We start from the raw sequence: 17028 nt of genomic DNA on the forward strand, positions 1-17028 counted from the left end.
TTGAAGACATCGCCGTATTGCAGCCTCAAGCGGGTTAGGGAGAGATGGATCTGGTCCCCCATTTGTAGTAGATTACCGACAAGGGGCCAAGGCGTGGGGCCAGGAGGCGGGGGTTGTTTCGCTTGCTCCTGCTGGGACAGGTGCCGGTGCCCGTGGAGGGATTTGTGGCCCTTACGACCCCTGAGGGCCACCAGGAGGAGGGTGAGGAGACACAGAGCCACAGTGACGCCCGACAGGGACACACAGGGGCTCTCCTTGATGGGCAGGATCCCAAAAGTCAGTCTCATCATGCCAGATACTGAGAGAGAGAGAGAGAGAGAGAGAGAGAGAGATGGGGAAGACTCAACCAGGAAACAGATACAGCTCTATAAAGAGATAGAGGAGAAAGCTTCTCTGAGAAAAGCACTCTGCCCCCCCAAATGTGATTGGTGTTGAAATATTCTTTTAACAAGTAACATATTTTCATCATCAATAGAAGAACGAATAAATTATATAACAAAGAAACAAACAAAGAAACAAAGAAACAATTTGGCAGAGGTTTAGGTAGAAGGCACACAATGCATATACAGTAGGCTATCTTCTCTAGCTTTGGGATTATAAATCAGAGAGAGACCACTCACCAGGCATTAGTGGTCAGCAGTACTGTATGTGGTCTGGTCCTTGTGAACTTGCTGGAGAGGATAGCACCCAGTCCAGGCAGGACGTCCCATTCAGCAGCAGCTGGGCCCCCTGCAAAGGGAGCGGCCGCCCTCTCAGAATAGATGGATGTGCACATGGTGAGAAACTTGGCGCGGGGTGGAGGGTGAGCACCACAGGAGTCAGTGACTGGATTGCCCCATTTGTGCGGAAACCAGGACCGTCCACTCCAGTAGTTTTCTTCTCAAAATAGGCCACCCACCCACAAATGGCCTGCACACTGCTAATGAAGGATGATGCATCTTGCAATAAATAAATAAATAAATAAATAAATAAATAAATAAATAAATAAATAAATAAATAAATAAATAAAGGCGCACAAAGATTTTACATACTTCCAAATCTGTTCAGAGACAAAAACAATTTACTACATGTGGATGACAAAATATGTACGTTGTACAATACATTCCTACCATATCCAAAATATGGTTTGGTCACTTGGTATTTTTTATGAATGCCATCTATAATTTCACAAGTATTTCTAAATCTATGAAAAGCTACATGTGAGATTTGTATTTTACATTCATTTGTCGTTAGGGAAAACTGACGTATCAGTGAATTGTCACTGTAAGGCGGTGCAGTTAGTGAAAACATCACTGGAAAGATTTATTATAGGCCACACATTCAGTCAACTGTCGACCTTGCAAAGTGTATCGAGATCCGTAATCTTAGGGCTTTAATGAGTAGACTAATGTAATTCCTGTAATGTGTCACAAGGTGGCCTACTAAGTCTTTCTAGTCTGTCTGACTCTGGACCATCACCCGTTGTCAAGTGCCATCATGCAATCTGAATTGGGGTCAGCTGTGCCCATGCTGATGGTCAATGTAGTTTGCCTCCAACAGTACAAATCAGCCTCTTAATTCACCAAAATCTAAAATACATACACAAATTATGAGTAAGGGGGAGAGAAAATGTTCCGAGCTTGACACCATGCAATAGTTTTATTGTATATTTTATTTCCCCCTTGTTTTAAAATGGGTTGTCAAACTATTGACATTATTTCCAATTCTAATACATAAATTGAGTAGCTATGCTTAAGCACTTGACTTCCACCATTTGTGATATTTTGGCTCACAACTCTGCAAAGGCAATGGTTGAAAGTCATGACTGAATCACTGAAGATGATCTATCTGCTCTATACTTAGATTCTTGTGTTTTATATGAAAAACAATATGGCTTGGAGTGTTTTGTTGTAGATCTACCATCATAAGACCAATGCAAATTGTCCTATGCTTATGATAAACTATTAGGGCTACATGTACATTTTCTGAACTTTGTTGTTTCATTTAAGCCACCGTTTCTCTCTCTGCCTCTTCACGTCCTCTCCCCATCCTCTCTCTCTCTCTTTCTCTCTCTTCCTGCTCTGCTTATCTCTTCTTCCCTCTTTTTCCTTTCTTCCACCCACTCGCTCATTACTCGCTTTTCCATTTCCATCTCTCCCCATATCTTGTTTATTTTTCCATCTCATTCCCCTCGTTCCATCTCTCTCCCTCTCCATCGAGCGGTCGCTTTAGTTCAGGCTCAATTATGGGACACCCGATGCTGTCAGGCCGAGCGACAGCTCCTTTGACCCGGTGGTGCCCTCTGCAGGCCGAGGCGCGCCGCCCGCACCGCCTTGTCATTAGCGCTGCCAGGGAGATGGAACCAAGACACACACACATTCTGTGGGGCAATCGACATAGAAAAGTCATATTATATCTCAATAGGCTAGACTAGATGCTGAAGAGTCTGCTAGCAGGATAATGTGTTTCTTACATTCAAACATGAATGCATTAAGGCAGAGGTTACATAGTTAATTACACATGCACATACATACACACACACACACACACACACACACACACTCTTAAAATCACATGCACACACGCTCGGCATGTGGACACTTTACACTGCAAAGACAACCACTCCAATAGTAATAATATGCCAATAGCAGTGAGTTTCCCACTGATGCACAACACCTCGAAGGAATAGATACATGTGCATGGACAGGAAAGACAGATGGACGGATGGATGGATGGATGTATAGATATGTCATTTCTCTATAGTGCAGGCATTTGGCAACACTGGCGGAATCAGGGAAGGGGCCCCACTGATACCCCCATGGTTGAAAAAACGCTGCTAAAGTTCCCTCTGGCCTGGCGAAAATGAGAGAAAGTGCCCTATTAGCTGGACTTCAGATGGGGAAAAAATATTGAGTGCCCTCCCCTTCTTCCAATAAATTACAATGATGTGACCTAGAGCAGCAAGATCTTAACGAGTGCCCTTCTAGTGGCGAAAACATGACGCAGTGCCCTTACAATGGTCTAAACTTAACGGACGTTGACCAGTCAAGGTCCCCCGGCCATTCAATCCTTCATGGGCTGGTCATCTGTTGCATCCAAACCGGCGCTGGGCTACCTGGCTATTCCACCTCTGTAGGATTCTGTGGGTGCTCACCTCTCCTCCTCAACCCGTAAGCCCCAGCTCCCTTCCAAAGCCTGAAAGGCTGAAAAATCCTACAAGGCCGCGGGACACCTTGACCATCCTCCAAGCACCAGGCGGCCTTCCTACGGAAACTTGCAGGTCAACGGAAACCCCAGACACGTACACAGAGCTGAGAAAAGCTACTGACTTCGCCCTACATTATGCTTTTGCGTATGGTTCAGGATGTAGGGAAAGTGATGGGCTACGCCGTGGTCACACACTGACACCTCTGGCTGAATCTCACACAAATTGGGAGAAGAAGACGTGCCTGTCTCCACCTCTGTTCTCTTTGGCGTGGCGATATAGGACATTGCACTCAAGTTTGAAAGGCAGCAGAAAGATTCAGCAGCCTTCAGGTCTATAATGCCTCGCCGCTCTCGGGCGCCCCTCGAGTGACATCACTGATGACATCACAACTGCCTGAGTGACAACACAGTTGTGCATCACTGATGACATCATATATGCATATACCTGAGCAAAAGCCCTTGACTTCATACAGTACTATGGAACATGTTGGCTTCATACAGTACTATATGAGGAACACCTTGGCTTCATACAGTACTATATGAGGAACACCTTGCTGTCACTCCATGTGAGCTACTGTACTGTATAACAAAACACAGACAGCAGTATGGGAAGATGGTTCCCCAAGTGCTTTGCAACACTCCCCGAAGCAAGTTATGTGGTGCTTTTCATTGTTTAACAAGGGTTAATGACAGAGGTGATGTTGTCCCAGGGGATCTCAAAGGGATGTCTGTCATTCCAGACAGCCTAGATCAAAATGAAGGCGCACCAGACAAAGTTATGCGATCGCATTGTTCCTGGGAGACAGCGAAGCAACGGGAGGCCCCTTATCAAAGCAAACATCTTCCCAATTATGCTTGCTGCCTCTATATTCTCTGCAATATACACCTAGTATAGTCCTAGTTCTTTTTACTTTGTAATGTCTGCTGCTTGAAATGGGCTGGATCGATGCAAAGGTGATGGAGATAATACAGTCACACCAATTAGGAAACCCCAATGTCTGTGCTTCTTGAATGCATCTGGTGTGTGTGTGTCTGTGCGTGTGCGTGTGCGTGTGTGTGTGTGTGTGTGTGTGTGTGTGTGTGTTTGTGTGTGTGTGTTTGTGTGTGTGTGTGTGTGTTAATCCCCATGGGGAAATATATCCTCTGTATTTGACCCATCCTATACTAGGTACCTACGTAGAACAGTGCGTGTAGAACAACGCACGCGCGATTCCTAGGCTCGGCCGCTGCGCGGCCTTGCCCATCCTGCAGCTCGCCCGCCCTGCATTGCCTGCTGCGCATGGTCGGATACACAGCTCGGCCACTGCACGGCCTCGCCTGCAGCTCAGCTCGGCTGCTGCGTGGCACGCCTGCCCTATTGGCATGCGCAGCGCACAATTGCTCAATCACTTACTGATGACATCACAATTGCTCAAGTGACCACTGATCACATCATGGAGTGCTTGAGTGCGTCAGTCAGTGCACAACTGCTCAACTTCGCATGTCATAGACATTATTGGGTAACGCATTATATTAAGGTTATATTAATAAGCGTTAATTAATAGGTAATAAGGCTCTTATAAGGTGCTTATTAACACTATTATTATGTTAATAATACTATATAAGTGTTAATATATAATTAATATACAGTTAATATCGCATTATAAACATATTTATTGGTAGCTTATAAGACATTTATAAGCACTTTATAACCACCTTTACTAGCTGGTTTTGTTACTTCATTAAGCCTAATAGTTTGTTATTACCTTATTAGCAGTTAACTATGCACTTATTAATAGTTAACTATGCTTTTTGCAGGTACCTCATGAGCCCATGTTCACTTCCTGGATAAGCGATGAAAATCCAAGCGTCGGTTCCAGAGTTATTCAAGAAAAACCTCTTATTGGCTGTTTAGAAGGCTCTGGGAGGCTTAATTTGCATTTTTGTCCCATCATGCAATTCTGACCCTCTTAGAGACACAAAACCCTGAGTGAACCACACACATCTCTCAGAATCATTCCCCATGGCCATTTGGCCATTCAGACATCTGCCTCTATTGAGGCAGCATAATAAGTGCATAATAAAGGATTTATTAACCTTAATAAGGCACTGTTCTCACTTTAGATCCGGTACCTGCAAAAAGCATATAGTTACCTGTTAATAAGTGCATAGTTAACTGCTAATAAGGTAATAACAAACTATTTATTAAGCTTAATAAAGCAACAAAACCAGCTAGTAAAGGTGGTTATAAAGTGATTATAAATGTCTTATAAGCTACCAATAAATATGTTTATAATGAGATTATTTACACTTATATAGTATTATTAACATAATAATAGTGTTAATAAGCACCTTATAAGAGCCTTATTACCTATTAATTAACACTTATTAATAGAACCTTAATATAAAGCGTTACCCATTATTGTGACATCATCAGTGACATCACAATTGCTCGAGTGACCATCACTGATGACATCATCCAATGTGGGACACAAATCGCAGAGAAACACAAACAGACAGAACCCACTTACTCACTGATGACATCACAATTGCTCGAGTGACCATCACTGATCACATCATGGAGTGCTCGAGTGACATCACTCAATGCACAATTGCTCATATATATATATATACATACTGTATATATATATATAAATCGTAACTGACAGACAGCCAGAAGCGCCCACCCACCTAGGCGCCATACTACATCACAGTTGCTCGAGTGACATCACTGATGACATCACAACTGCCTGAGTGACAACACAGTTGTGCATCACTGATGACATCCCAATTGCTCAAGTGACATCACTGATGACATCACTGATAACATCACTTATTATAGAAAGCTACGACAAGCAGCTCTGACGACTCACAGCAGCCAGCTCTGGTGCCTAGGTTACTATAGCTAGCCGTCTCTCATTACCTATCTCACTCATTTGAACTGCCTTGACAGGGCACCTGGGTAAGCAATAACCATCATGGCTGTTCTGAGGCAAGTGTGCTGCAGGCACCTGGTGGCTGTGTCCCTGCTTCTGTATGTCCTGCTCCACACCATGGATGCCCATGCACGGCCAGCCTTCAAAGATAAGAACCCAAGCGGCAAGGATGAGAACGAGATTCTGCCGCCAGACCACCTGAATGGGGTGAAGATGGAGATGGACGGCCACCTCAACAAGGACTTCCATCAGGAGGTGTTCCTGGGTAAAGAGAGGGAGGAGTTTGAGGAGGCCTCTGAGCCAAGGAGGAACCGGAAGAAGCTAATTGACATCTTCACCAAAGTTGATTTGAACAAAGACAAGAGCTTGAGTCCCAAGGAGATGCAGCGGTGGATTATGGAAAAGACATGGGAGCACTTCCAGGAGAGCATGAAGGAGAACAAGTTGAGCTTCCGTGCACTTGACCCCGATGGAGATGGTCTCGTGACATGGGATGAATACAGGGTCAAACTTCTGGCCAGAAGAGGAATGAATGACAAAGAAGTTGCTGAGAAAATAAAAAATAATGAAGATCTGAAAGTAGATGAGGAAACTCAGAAGCTTCTGGAAACCCTGAAAACCCGCTGGTTCCAGGCTGACAACCCCACGGCTGACCAGATGCTGAACGAGCAGGAGTTCCTGTCCTTCCTCCACCCCGAGCACAGCAGACGCATGCTCAAATACATGGCCAAGGAGATCGTTCGTCACCTAGACCAGGATGGTGATAAGAAATTGACACTGTCAGAGTTCCTCTTCTTACCCATAGGCACTCTGGATAACAAGCAGGCTCAGGACAATGAGGACAACTGGATGCGAGAGAAAAAGAAGGACTTTGAGGATGTCATTGATGCAAACCATGATGGCATTGTAACCATCGATGAACTGGAGGTGTACATAGACCCGTTGGACGAGTACAGCGCATTGAACGAAGCCAAGGAGTTGATCGCCGTGGCAGATGACAACCAGAATCACAACTTGGAGCTGGAGGAGATTCTGAAGTACAGCAAATACTTCATGGGCACCAAGCTCATAGACTACCCCAGGAATGTCCACCAGGAGTTCTGAGGACAAACCCCTCTTGGAATCACCTCCCCTCTCCAGCCAGTAAAGCATGGGACAGCGTGCTGACATTTCCTTTCTTCATGAGGAATTTCACCCAATTCTAGATTTTCCCTACCCAGTGCAGTAGTGAGGAGGACTTTGCACAGCTAGGTCAGTTATTTGTACTGCAGGATCTGTTGTTTTTACGGCAAACCTCAATTAATTTAAGTGGTGTACATGAATGTTACATGGAATATCTCTGGAATGCTATGGCCAATTCACTTACTGCTTTTGCCCTCTGAAAGCTAAGGACTGCACGGTTACTAGGAGTAGGAGTAGCTTAGTAGTAGGAGTCCCCAAATTGACCCCAGTTTCAGAACATTTTGAAGAGTGTGAACGTTGCGTTCCATTCCGAACCGTGACAGGATCCACTTGAAAAGGTGGTCTGGGGAGCGCTTTGGCGTGACTGGGCATGGAACACTTGCGAGTGTTAAAGCCAACCCAAGTGCACTCTGTTCTGTTTCCCAGCGCGCAAGAAATATTGTAATGTGAAAGCTGACCAGCGGGGGAGAGAGGAGCGGGGCCAATCGTTTCCGGGTGTGGAACGGAACGGAACGGAACGGAACGGAACGGAACGGAACGGAACGGAACGGAACGGAACGGAACGAAAGCAATCGTTCCCTAGAAAGCAGCCTCAGAAGCTTTGAACTACAATGTCCTTTTCCTCCAGGTGTTGCTTTCAAAGGAGGCGGTCGCATTTCTCCTCCTCTCCCTTTCCCTCTCCCTATCTCTCTGCTTGCTACCCGGAGCCAATCTTGCACTTGTCTCTTCGAAACTACAAATATGGATTATATGGATATTAAGCTGGTCTCTCAACGCAATTGACAAAATTAATGCGGGGTCCGGGGAAGATCGAGGCTATCTCCATAGCAACCGCTGTGTATCAGCCAGGAGGGAGCTCAGACTTACAAACACACATACACATGGACCCTAAAGGACTCATATGCCAATCACACGGTCACGCACGCACTCCCCCAAACCCCCCCTCCCTCCCTCCCTAAAACCCCACCCCCCGCCTTCAGCAACACCCCCCCCCCCCGCTTTTGCAAACAACCCCCCCCCAACCCCCCCTTTCGCAACACCCCCCCCCCCCCCCTTTTTTTCTTCTTGTTGTTTGTATGTGTTCTATGTCTGTCTCTGTTATGTTTTGTGTTGTTTGTCTTGCTGGTAATTCCTGTACATATAACAACAAATGTATATGTATTGTATTGCTGGTAATTCCTGTACATATAACAACAAATGTATATGTATTGTATAATAATTGAAGTGTGCCTTTATTACTTTTCAAACTAGTAATAATGTTACTAATCTTAATCTGAGTGTTTAATCCGGGGACAACGGATGGAAATTAGCCTCGTGCTAAATCCGGCAATTTTTACACCCTTATTATGTTCCAGGTGACTATCTGCTTCATGGTTGTTGTGTTAATTTTGCACTGTCCCGTCTAAATAAACAATTAAACTAAACTAAACTAAACTCCATATGGTATGGATCCCCACTAAAAACTTGCAGAAGATCATCATCTGACCAGTGACTACAATGTTTGGAGATGGTCCCCGGGCGCTGTAACAAGAAAGCTGCCCACTGCTGGCCTGCCCACCAGTGCAAGATTAACAAAAAATAAGATTAGGCCCAGTAGTTTCTTCCGTAATCCTGCTAACAAACAGACAGACAAACGGATGAACGCACAATCAAGACTGAACCTGGAGGCAATATTGGCTAGCTGAAAGCAGCTGGAATAATTCATTATTATTTATTATTACTTCATTATTATTATTAATTAATAATTATTGGGCAAAAAGTAGGCCTAATTTAACCTGAGGCTACTTATCAGTGGATTGAAGACTTGGTGGATGGAATAGATCATCACAAAAGCATCACAAGCCTTCATCTTCTTGGATTTTAGGGTGTGGATGAAGAGGATGGGTTGCTTATAAAAATGTATGGGAAACAAATAAACAAAGAAAAAACAGCTAGCCCAGTATTATATAATGGCATAGGCCTACCTCGTTTCATGACAAACTCACAGAAGAAACGGAGTGGTGCGCGCGCCTGAATGGTGAGGAGGCACGTGGGGGATTGGTTCCGTCTGAACGCTGATTAGCGCGTGCCCCGGGGGCCCCGGGCGGCGCGGGACCCATGGAGACACTACTGCTTCCCATAAGGAGCGGGAGTGTGTAGGAGTGAACTGTGAAGGTATATAAAGAGCACTGCTGACAGACAGAGCAGCTGACAGACATCATGCCCGTGACTGGAGTGGAGACCCATCAGACTGCAGACACTTCACCAGGTAATGACACCCAGTAGCTTACTTTTTGTTTGAAGTCATGCAGACAACATTTTATGTGGAAATATTTGATGTGGGAATAGCCACTAAGGTAGCTGTCTGTGATCTCTGGCTAATGCTATCACCATCAGTCAAAGCATAATCTGGATAAAATTGTCTTAAAGTTATACTTAATCAGCACAGAATTAAACTGCATTTGTAAATAGTATAGGCTAAATGATTCATTTATTTCCTTTTTTGTCAGTATAACACGTGAACTATTTGCTTTGTTTAAATATCAACCAATTAGGCTATGATAAATTATAGGCTATAATTTCTCTGTCAGAAATTTGCAAACCTAGTGAGGATATAAGGATAAAAAACAGAATACACATTCATTTAATAGAAAGTAGTGAGATGTTTTAAGTTGATGCCTTCAGTTAACCAAATTTATGTTAATTAATAAAATCGTATGTGTGTGTGCGTGTGCGTGTGCGTGTGCGTGTGCGCGTGCGCATGCACACGCGTGTGTGTGTGTGTGTGTGTGTGTGTGTGTGTGTGTGTGGAATAGTAGCAGAAACAACCAGTAGTTTTCCCTGTATAACTAATTATCAAATAACTGCTTGACTCATCTTTTGTGGAGTACATTTTGACCAAGCTGAAAGCTTTTTTCTTCTTCTCTCAATTGAAATCAAGCACACCTCCGCCACCGCAATGTCATCAGATCCTTTCTGGTCTAATGAGGTCAGTCCGGTCCAGAGCTCGGAGCCAGCCCGACTTTACCGTGCCAGTCGTGACCCTTGACCCCGTGGTGTTACCCCACTGACAATGCCAAACCCTCATTTGGCACAGCTTCTCTCTGCTCCAAAGGGATGTGATGGCATCTTATGCACAGGGTTATGACAAAACACGAAGGACCTATTCTCACTCAGTGATCCACATTTCCATTAATGTAATCAAGCGCAGCGCTGTTTCTTGGGTAAACAACGCAGTTGCACATGCTCGCACGCTAACAAGCACGCACGCAGACACAACAACACAGACACAAGTACAGTACACACACTGCTTTCCATTTGTGTCTCTTCCAGAAGGAAAGCAGGTCAACATGAGCTCCCAGCCCGACAACGGCCACCAGAAGCAGCCTGGTAATGGACACAGTCACCAGGGACCAAACCAGAGCCTCAGACGTCCAGGTGGACCTGAGACTCAAGCCCTGCCCATGCCGATCCCTGACCTCCCCATCCAATACACTAAGGTGATTGGTGAACCCAGAACCAGTGAACTCAGTGGCAAAGAGTCCAAGCAGTACGAATCCAACAAAAGCTGAGGGATGTTTGTGGAGCGGCATTAAATCACAGAGGTCCAGTTTGGTTCAGGTTTCATTTGTCCGAGAGGGCAATTAGGCTCTCAGCAAAGGAACACTGTAAAAAGATACTGTACAGAAGTCCACCTGGATTACCACACAAAGTTACACACGACTCACACAATTGTTATAATATGTTACTCAATCCCAGGAGGGGAGAGTTTTGCTGTCTCAGCTGTTACCATGGCACTGTTAACTGTGAAAAGTGAAATGTCAGAATTTGAAAAAAGTATAGAAATGTCAAAAATGCATAATACAGTTAACACTTCTCTTTTCATCCTGAACCTGTATGTATGTAGAGACGCACCTGAGTTTTATGACTCAGTCGACATTTGGGTGACTCAACCTGTTGTTAGTCCCTTCATGCTCCCCCTTTCCTTCAATAGGGCATTGTGCACCAATGATGTAGTAATTTAGTATTTATGGTTTGTGTCCAAAGGAGAAAATATGCTGTGTCGGTTTGTAATTAGTAGCCTGTTCGAGAGCAGAATGGGAGTCTGGTTTTAACAACATGAAAGAGGACAACGGTAAAATATTTACTGGGCCTTTATCAGTTTGGTTACTGCTGAAGGTAATTACCTGGATTTTTCTCTTTTAATCTACATGCTTTACAACTTGCAGATGCATGTCATAAAAATATCAAGAGCAAGCAAAATGACAATGCCTGTTATTAATTTCATCAGACCGGCAAACAGCTGATACATTACTCCAGGCCGTCTTTGATCTGCTTTTGAGTCCAGCCGGAGATGATGATAGAAGAATCATAATCAGCATCATTCCTATTTCAGCTGTTCATCAACAACGAGTGGCACGAGTCCTGCAGCGGGAGGAAGATCCCTGTGTATAATCCTGCTACAGCGGAGTTACTGTGTGAAGTGGAGGAGGCCGACGCAGTAAGTCAACTGATCGGGGTTGCGCCTCCGTACTAGCAGCTGAGGAATTTGCGTATATAATATCATAATAGTGTGTGGGTAGTGTGTACAGAATGTTCTTGTGTGTGTGTGTGTGTGTGTGTGTGTGTGTGTGTGTGTGTGTGTGTGTGTGTGTGTGTGTGTGTGTGTGTGTGTGTGTGTGTGTGTGTGTCTCTGTGTGTCTGTGTGTGTGTGTGTGTGTGTGTGTGTGTGTGTGTGTGTGTGTGTGTGTGTGTGTGTGTGTGTGTGTGTGTGTGTGTGTGTGTGTGTGTCGGTAACACTTTACAATGAGGCCTCACTAAATTAACGGTTAGTTAATGCTTAATAAGCATGAATAAGCATTGGTTAATTCAGCATTAACCCTAACCCTAACCTCTGACTAACCATAACCCTATAACCATTGACTAAACTATTAAATAATACATAAATTAATACCTAGTTAAAATGAACACCATTAGATTACTAGACATATTAGTTAACTGTTGATTAAGGGTTAGTTCATGTTTATTAAGCATGAACTAACCCTTTTAGTGACCCTTATTGTAAAGTATTACCAGTTTGTATAAGTGACCACGTCAACTCCACCCTCTTGTAGGACGATGTAGACAAGGCCGTGAGGGGTGCCAGAGCTGCCTTCCAGATGGGGTCACCATGGCGATCCTTGGATGCCTCGGACCGCGGTCACCTGCTCAGCAGACTGGCTGACTTGGTGGAGAGAGATCAGCTACTACTGGCAGTGAGGAACACACACATACAGTACATATACTGTAAACACACACACACACACACACACACACACACACACACACACACACACACACACACACACACACACACACACACACACACATACATTACACACATATGAACACACACATACAGTACACACATATGAACACACACACTACAGAAACTAGTGTGTGATGCCAGTGGTAATAGATCTGGCCTTTGTATAGTAATTAGTGTGTTTCACTGTATTTCTAGACACTAGAAGCTCTGGACTCTGGGAAAGTGTTTCTCATGGCATTCTTTGTAGACCTGATGGCCACAATCAAGACCTTGAGATATTACGGTGGTTGGGCAGACAAGATCCATGGTAAAACCATCCCCATAGGTGAGTGATTTCCTTTTCAGTTACTTTCAACATGCAAGCTGTTATGTTTAAAAATATCCATGCAAAAAATAATTTTCAGATGGAGAGTATTTCACTTACACACGACATGAGCCCATTGGAGTGTGTGGCCAGATCATTCCTGTGAGTAGAAAAAATACTATAAATAGAAAAGAAATGGAGATTGGGTGCATTTACATGTATATTCATACTCATACTGCAATACTCTCGACTATAGAAACTGTTATTTCAACACATATATTACTTTCATTCAGTGTGCGTTGACAGAAATGTCACAGAGAAGGTTGATCCATAAAGGCAGCATGCTGTGTGAGAACAAATACATAAATCCAGGTTTTTGAGGCAAATGGTGTTACTTCAAACCATGTAAACACTTTCATCACTTTAATGTAACTATGGCCTTAAACTGATTATTACTGTAACCAATACTGTGTGTACTGAACATACCTTCTGCAAAAAAAAAAGACAGATCAAAGCCATTTGTCATGCTTATGAAATATAAATTATACTTACAAGAGACATTATCGAATCTAAGTTCTACTTCCTGTTGTAAATCGACCATGTGGATGCATTTTGCTCTGTAGTGGAATTTCCCTCTGATGATGTTTGCGTGGAAGATCGCCCCGGCTCTGTGCTGTGGAAACACTGTAGTCATCAAACCTGCCGAACAGACCCCACTCACAGCCCTGCACATGGCTGCCCTCATCAAAGAGGTTCGTTACCATTATTGCCTCTCCTCCACATCAATATATGAAAGGAGGAACAGGTGGACTAGAGCAATAAGCTTGTAATCCGAAGCTGCAAAGACCTGCCTGTAAAAGTAAACTGCTCTAAAAAAATGCCTTTGGTTGAAGCTGAGAACAGATGCAGCAGTTATTGTGTGTCTGTGTCCTTCCCTCTGTGTGTTCAGGCCGGCTTTCCTCCAGGTGTGGTGAACGTGTTGCCAGGGTACGGCCAGACAGCAGGCTGTGCCATTTCCCACCACATGGACATCGACAAAGTAGCCTTCACTGGATCAACTGCCGTTAGTATCTACTGAAATAAACATCAAATTAAACAGATGTTCCCTTTGGAAAACTTCTATTCTATTCTATTCTATTCTATTCTATTCTATTCTATTCTATTCTATTCTATTCTATTCAGTACTTGATTTTTGGAGTGTTAGCACTGATTGCTATAGTGTCTGTTACCTCATTTTTGCCAGGTTTAATTATGTTGCGTAGCTCTTTCACCCTGTGTGCTTTATGCTGTTGTCATTGGTTGCCAGGTTGGGAAACTCATCCAGAAGGCAGCAGGAGACACCAACCTGAAAAGAATCACACTAGAACTGGGTGGCAAAAACCCCAATATTGTCTTTGCTGACTGTGATTGTGAGTATTATTGTTTGTTTGTTTGTTTGTTTTTACAGTAGTTGCTGGATGTGAAAATGAGATAGATCTTAATATAAGTTCCCTTACTGTATGCAAATGTTGATCCATTTGTTTTCCCCAACCTCTACTCCTTCTTTGGCGACAATCACAATTATGAACATTGACATCTCTATACTGTAATAATAAACTTTATTTATAGAGCAGTTATTAAAACAGAGTTACAAAGTGCTTTACAAAAGACAAATAAAAATAGAATACAGACTATATTATGAGTAAAAGCAAGCCTAATATAAAGTGTCTTACAGGGAGACACTGCTTTGGCTAGCCTGATCTTGTCAGGCAGGTCTTTCCAGAGGCTGTAGAGATGGATGGAGAAAGTCGATCACCTTTAGTCTTCAGTCTAGACTGGAATGCCCAGAAGAGCGTGGCCTGAGGCTGAGCTTGGACTCATATATTGGAATATAATCTCGTTTTTTAATGCCGATCTAACTCTGACTGCTAATGTCGTGTAGATTTTGTGCAGACACAGGTTGCTTTGGAATATGAACTCATGTGGGTCTTTAATGCATACTTGATTTTAATGTACATACACACACACTTAAGCACATTGTGTATATACGATCTTTTGCACTAGCAATATTGAGTCTTTTTTGTGTTGACTTGGTCACTGTATGGCATGCAGGCACCAAGACAAATTCCTCATATGTAACTTGCATATTGTGGCAATAAAGTGATTGTGATTCTGATTCTAAAAGCTCAGAGATTTTTCTAGCCGCTAATCTAAAATGTGACTTAAAAGGCCATCTATTACATTTGAAAAATCCTCAATTGCACTGGTAGCAATAGCAAATGGGGTGCAACGTAATCTGGCCATTTGTCTCACAGTAGAGTATGCGGTGGAGCAGGCCCACAGCGGTCTGTTCTTCAACCAGGGCCAGTGCTGCCTGGCTGGGTCCAGGGTGTTCGTCGAGGAGCCCATCTATGATGAGTTTGTCCGCCGCAGTGTGGAGATGGCCAGATCCAAAGTACTGGGAGACCCGCTGCTGCCAGGAGTGGACCAGGGACCACAGGTACTAAAATGATTGCAGTGTTGGCCTTTCACAATACAGATGTATGGATCTAAAAGAGGGAGTTTTCTACTTCTTCTGACTGAGACTTTTCTCTCCAGATTGACCAGAAGCAGTTTGATAAGATAATGGAGCTGATAGCGAGTGGAGAGAGGGAGGGAGCCACGCTGGAGTGTGGAGGGTCTCCGTGGGGTCAGAGGGGACTTTTCATCCAACCCACCGTCTTCTCCAATGTCACAGATGAAATGCGCATTGCCAAGGAGGAGGTATAGACCCCCCAACACACACACACACATGCACACACTCATGCACGCACGCGCGCACACACACACACACACACACACACACACACACAGCCACACTAGGTATGTACAACAAATGAATCATCTGTGTCTTAACTGTTCTGTCTCACTTTCATCCATATCTCCCCCCCCCCCCCTCCTCTCTCTCTCTCTGTCTCCATCCAACCTTCTCAGATTTTTGGTCCAGTGCAGCAGATCCTGTGTTTCCGTAGCGTGCAGGAAGTCATCCAGAGAGCCAATGCCACCCAGTACGGCCTGGCAGCAGGAGTGTTCACTAGCGACATCGACAAGGCCCTCACAGTCTCCTCTGCTCTACAGGCTGGCATGGTCTGGTATGGAGCAGATCCTCGTTAATCAAGTGGTCGTTGAAATAATAGTTTCACTCTCCAGCACACTACATGCCTTTTGGCAAGGGTTGCAACCAGGATCGTACCCGGAATGAATGTTAAGTGTACATTGTTGCCTTTATTGTTAAAATTATTTTTAGACAAGATTTTCAAAGTGAAAATCAATTGAGTACAGAGTGGCCAACATTAATAGTTGACCATAGACTCTTGTAGAGACGTGTGCTAAAAATATATACAGTGTATATATATATATATATATATATATATATATATATATATATATATATATATATATATATATATATATATTCTATGTGCCAGCCATTTTCTGCCCTAATGAATGCACCCCAATGTTGGTTTCCTGAAGTCATACAGTATGATTCAGTCTTTGTATGCTGGTTGCTCTTTTGCAGGGTGAACTGCTACAATGCCATGAGTGCTCAGTGTCCCTTCGGTGGCTTCAAGATGTCGGGGAATGGAAGAGAACTGTGAGTGATACCATCATTGCACTATTCTCTGTTTTATGACAGGTATGGCATGTTAGTAAGCAGTTTTACCCGTTTGTCATTCTGTGCATGTCCAGCATAGGAGATGTTTCATAAGTTGGTATTTGTAACAGTGGCACCTAACTGGTAGATGGCTAATCTAGTCGGTGGAAACCTGTCTATATTGCATGGATCTTTTATCTGTAATGATCATAGTCTGTGTTTATTTCAGGGGGGAGTATGCTCTTCAGGAGTACACTGAAGTCAAGGCTGTCACCATCAAAATCTCTCAGAAGAACTCGTAACGCCGTCATACACTGGACTAAAGTGTTCTGAACCATCCCACGCCTTCAGCTGCTCCACAGACTTTTTGGGAATTATCATATGACACCCAGATGTTTCTGAGGCACCATGCTTCTGGCAAACTCAATTTTCCATGAACATTTATTCTTTTCATTTTTTCCATGTTTTGTCTCTTGATATTAATATGAAAATGCTGACGTCCATTCATCTATATTCTTATAGTGTGCTATCTCAGACATTA

At 43.7% G+C, this 17028-nt stretch overlaps 2 protein-coding genes and 1 pseudogene across 3 annotated transcripts in view; 2 read left to right on the plus strand and 1 right to left on the minus strand.

Moving 5' to 3' along the window:
- Positions 1 to 290, minus strand: part of cyp1d1 (cytochrome P450, family 1, subfamily D, polypeptide 1) — a gene marked incomplete at both ends in the record, with an annotated part of 8736 nt that extends 8446 nt beyond the window's left edge. The window contains one exon of the mRNA XM_083645350.1: positions 1 to 290. This exon is cut by the window's left edge and continues 1 nt beyond it. Within this exon, the coding sequence (XP_083501476.1) occupies positions 1 to 290 (290 nt within the window).
- Positions 291 to 6143: 5853 nt separating this feature from the next.
- LOC310783405 (45 kDa calcium-binding protein pseudogene) lies at positions 6144 to 7205 on the plus strand (annotated as a pseudogene). The gene has a single exon. The product of its transcript is annotated as a 45 kDa calcium-binding protein pseudogene (transcript).
- A 3407-nt stretch (positions 7206 to 10612) lies between these two features.
- On the plus strand, positions 10613 to 16789 carry LOC310784335 (aldehyde dehydrogenase 1A1-like; the record flags this gene model as incomplete). The annotated part of the gene is made up of 13 exons (XM_083645351.1): positions 10613 to 10762; positions 11659 to 11763; positions 12377 to 12517; positions 12766 to 12895; positions 12975 to 13036; positions 13498 to 13626; positions 13824 to 13937; positions 14181 to 14283; positions 15169 to 15353; positions 15452 to 15616; positions 15827 to 15984; positions 16413 to 16487; positions 16717 to 16789. The coding sequence occupies 13 exons, from the start codon at positions 10613 to 10615 to the stop codon at positions 16787 to 16789; spliced, it is 1590 nt and encodes a 529-aa protein (XP_083501477.1).
- Positions 16790 to 17028: the final 239 nt, after the last annotated feature.

Source organism: Poromitra crassiceps, assembly GCF_964638095.1.
Source record: "Poromitra crassiceps genome assembly, chromosome: 10".
NCBI lineage: Eukaryota > Metazoa > Chordata > Actinopteri > Beryciformes > Melamphaidae > Poromitra > Poromitra crassiceps.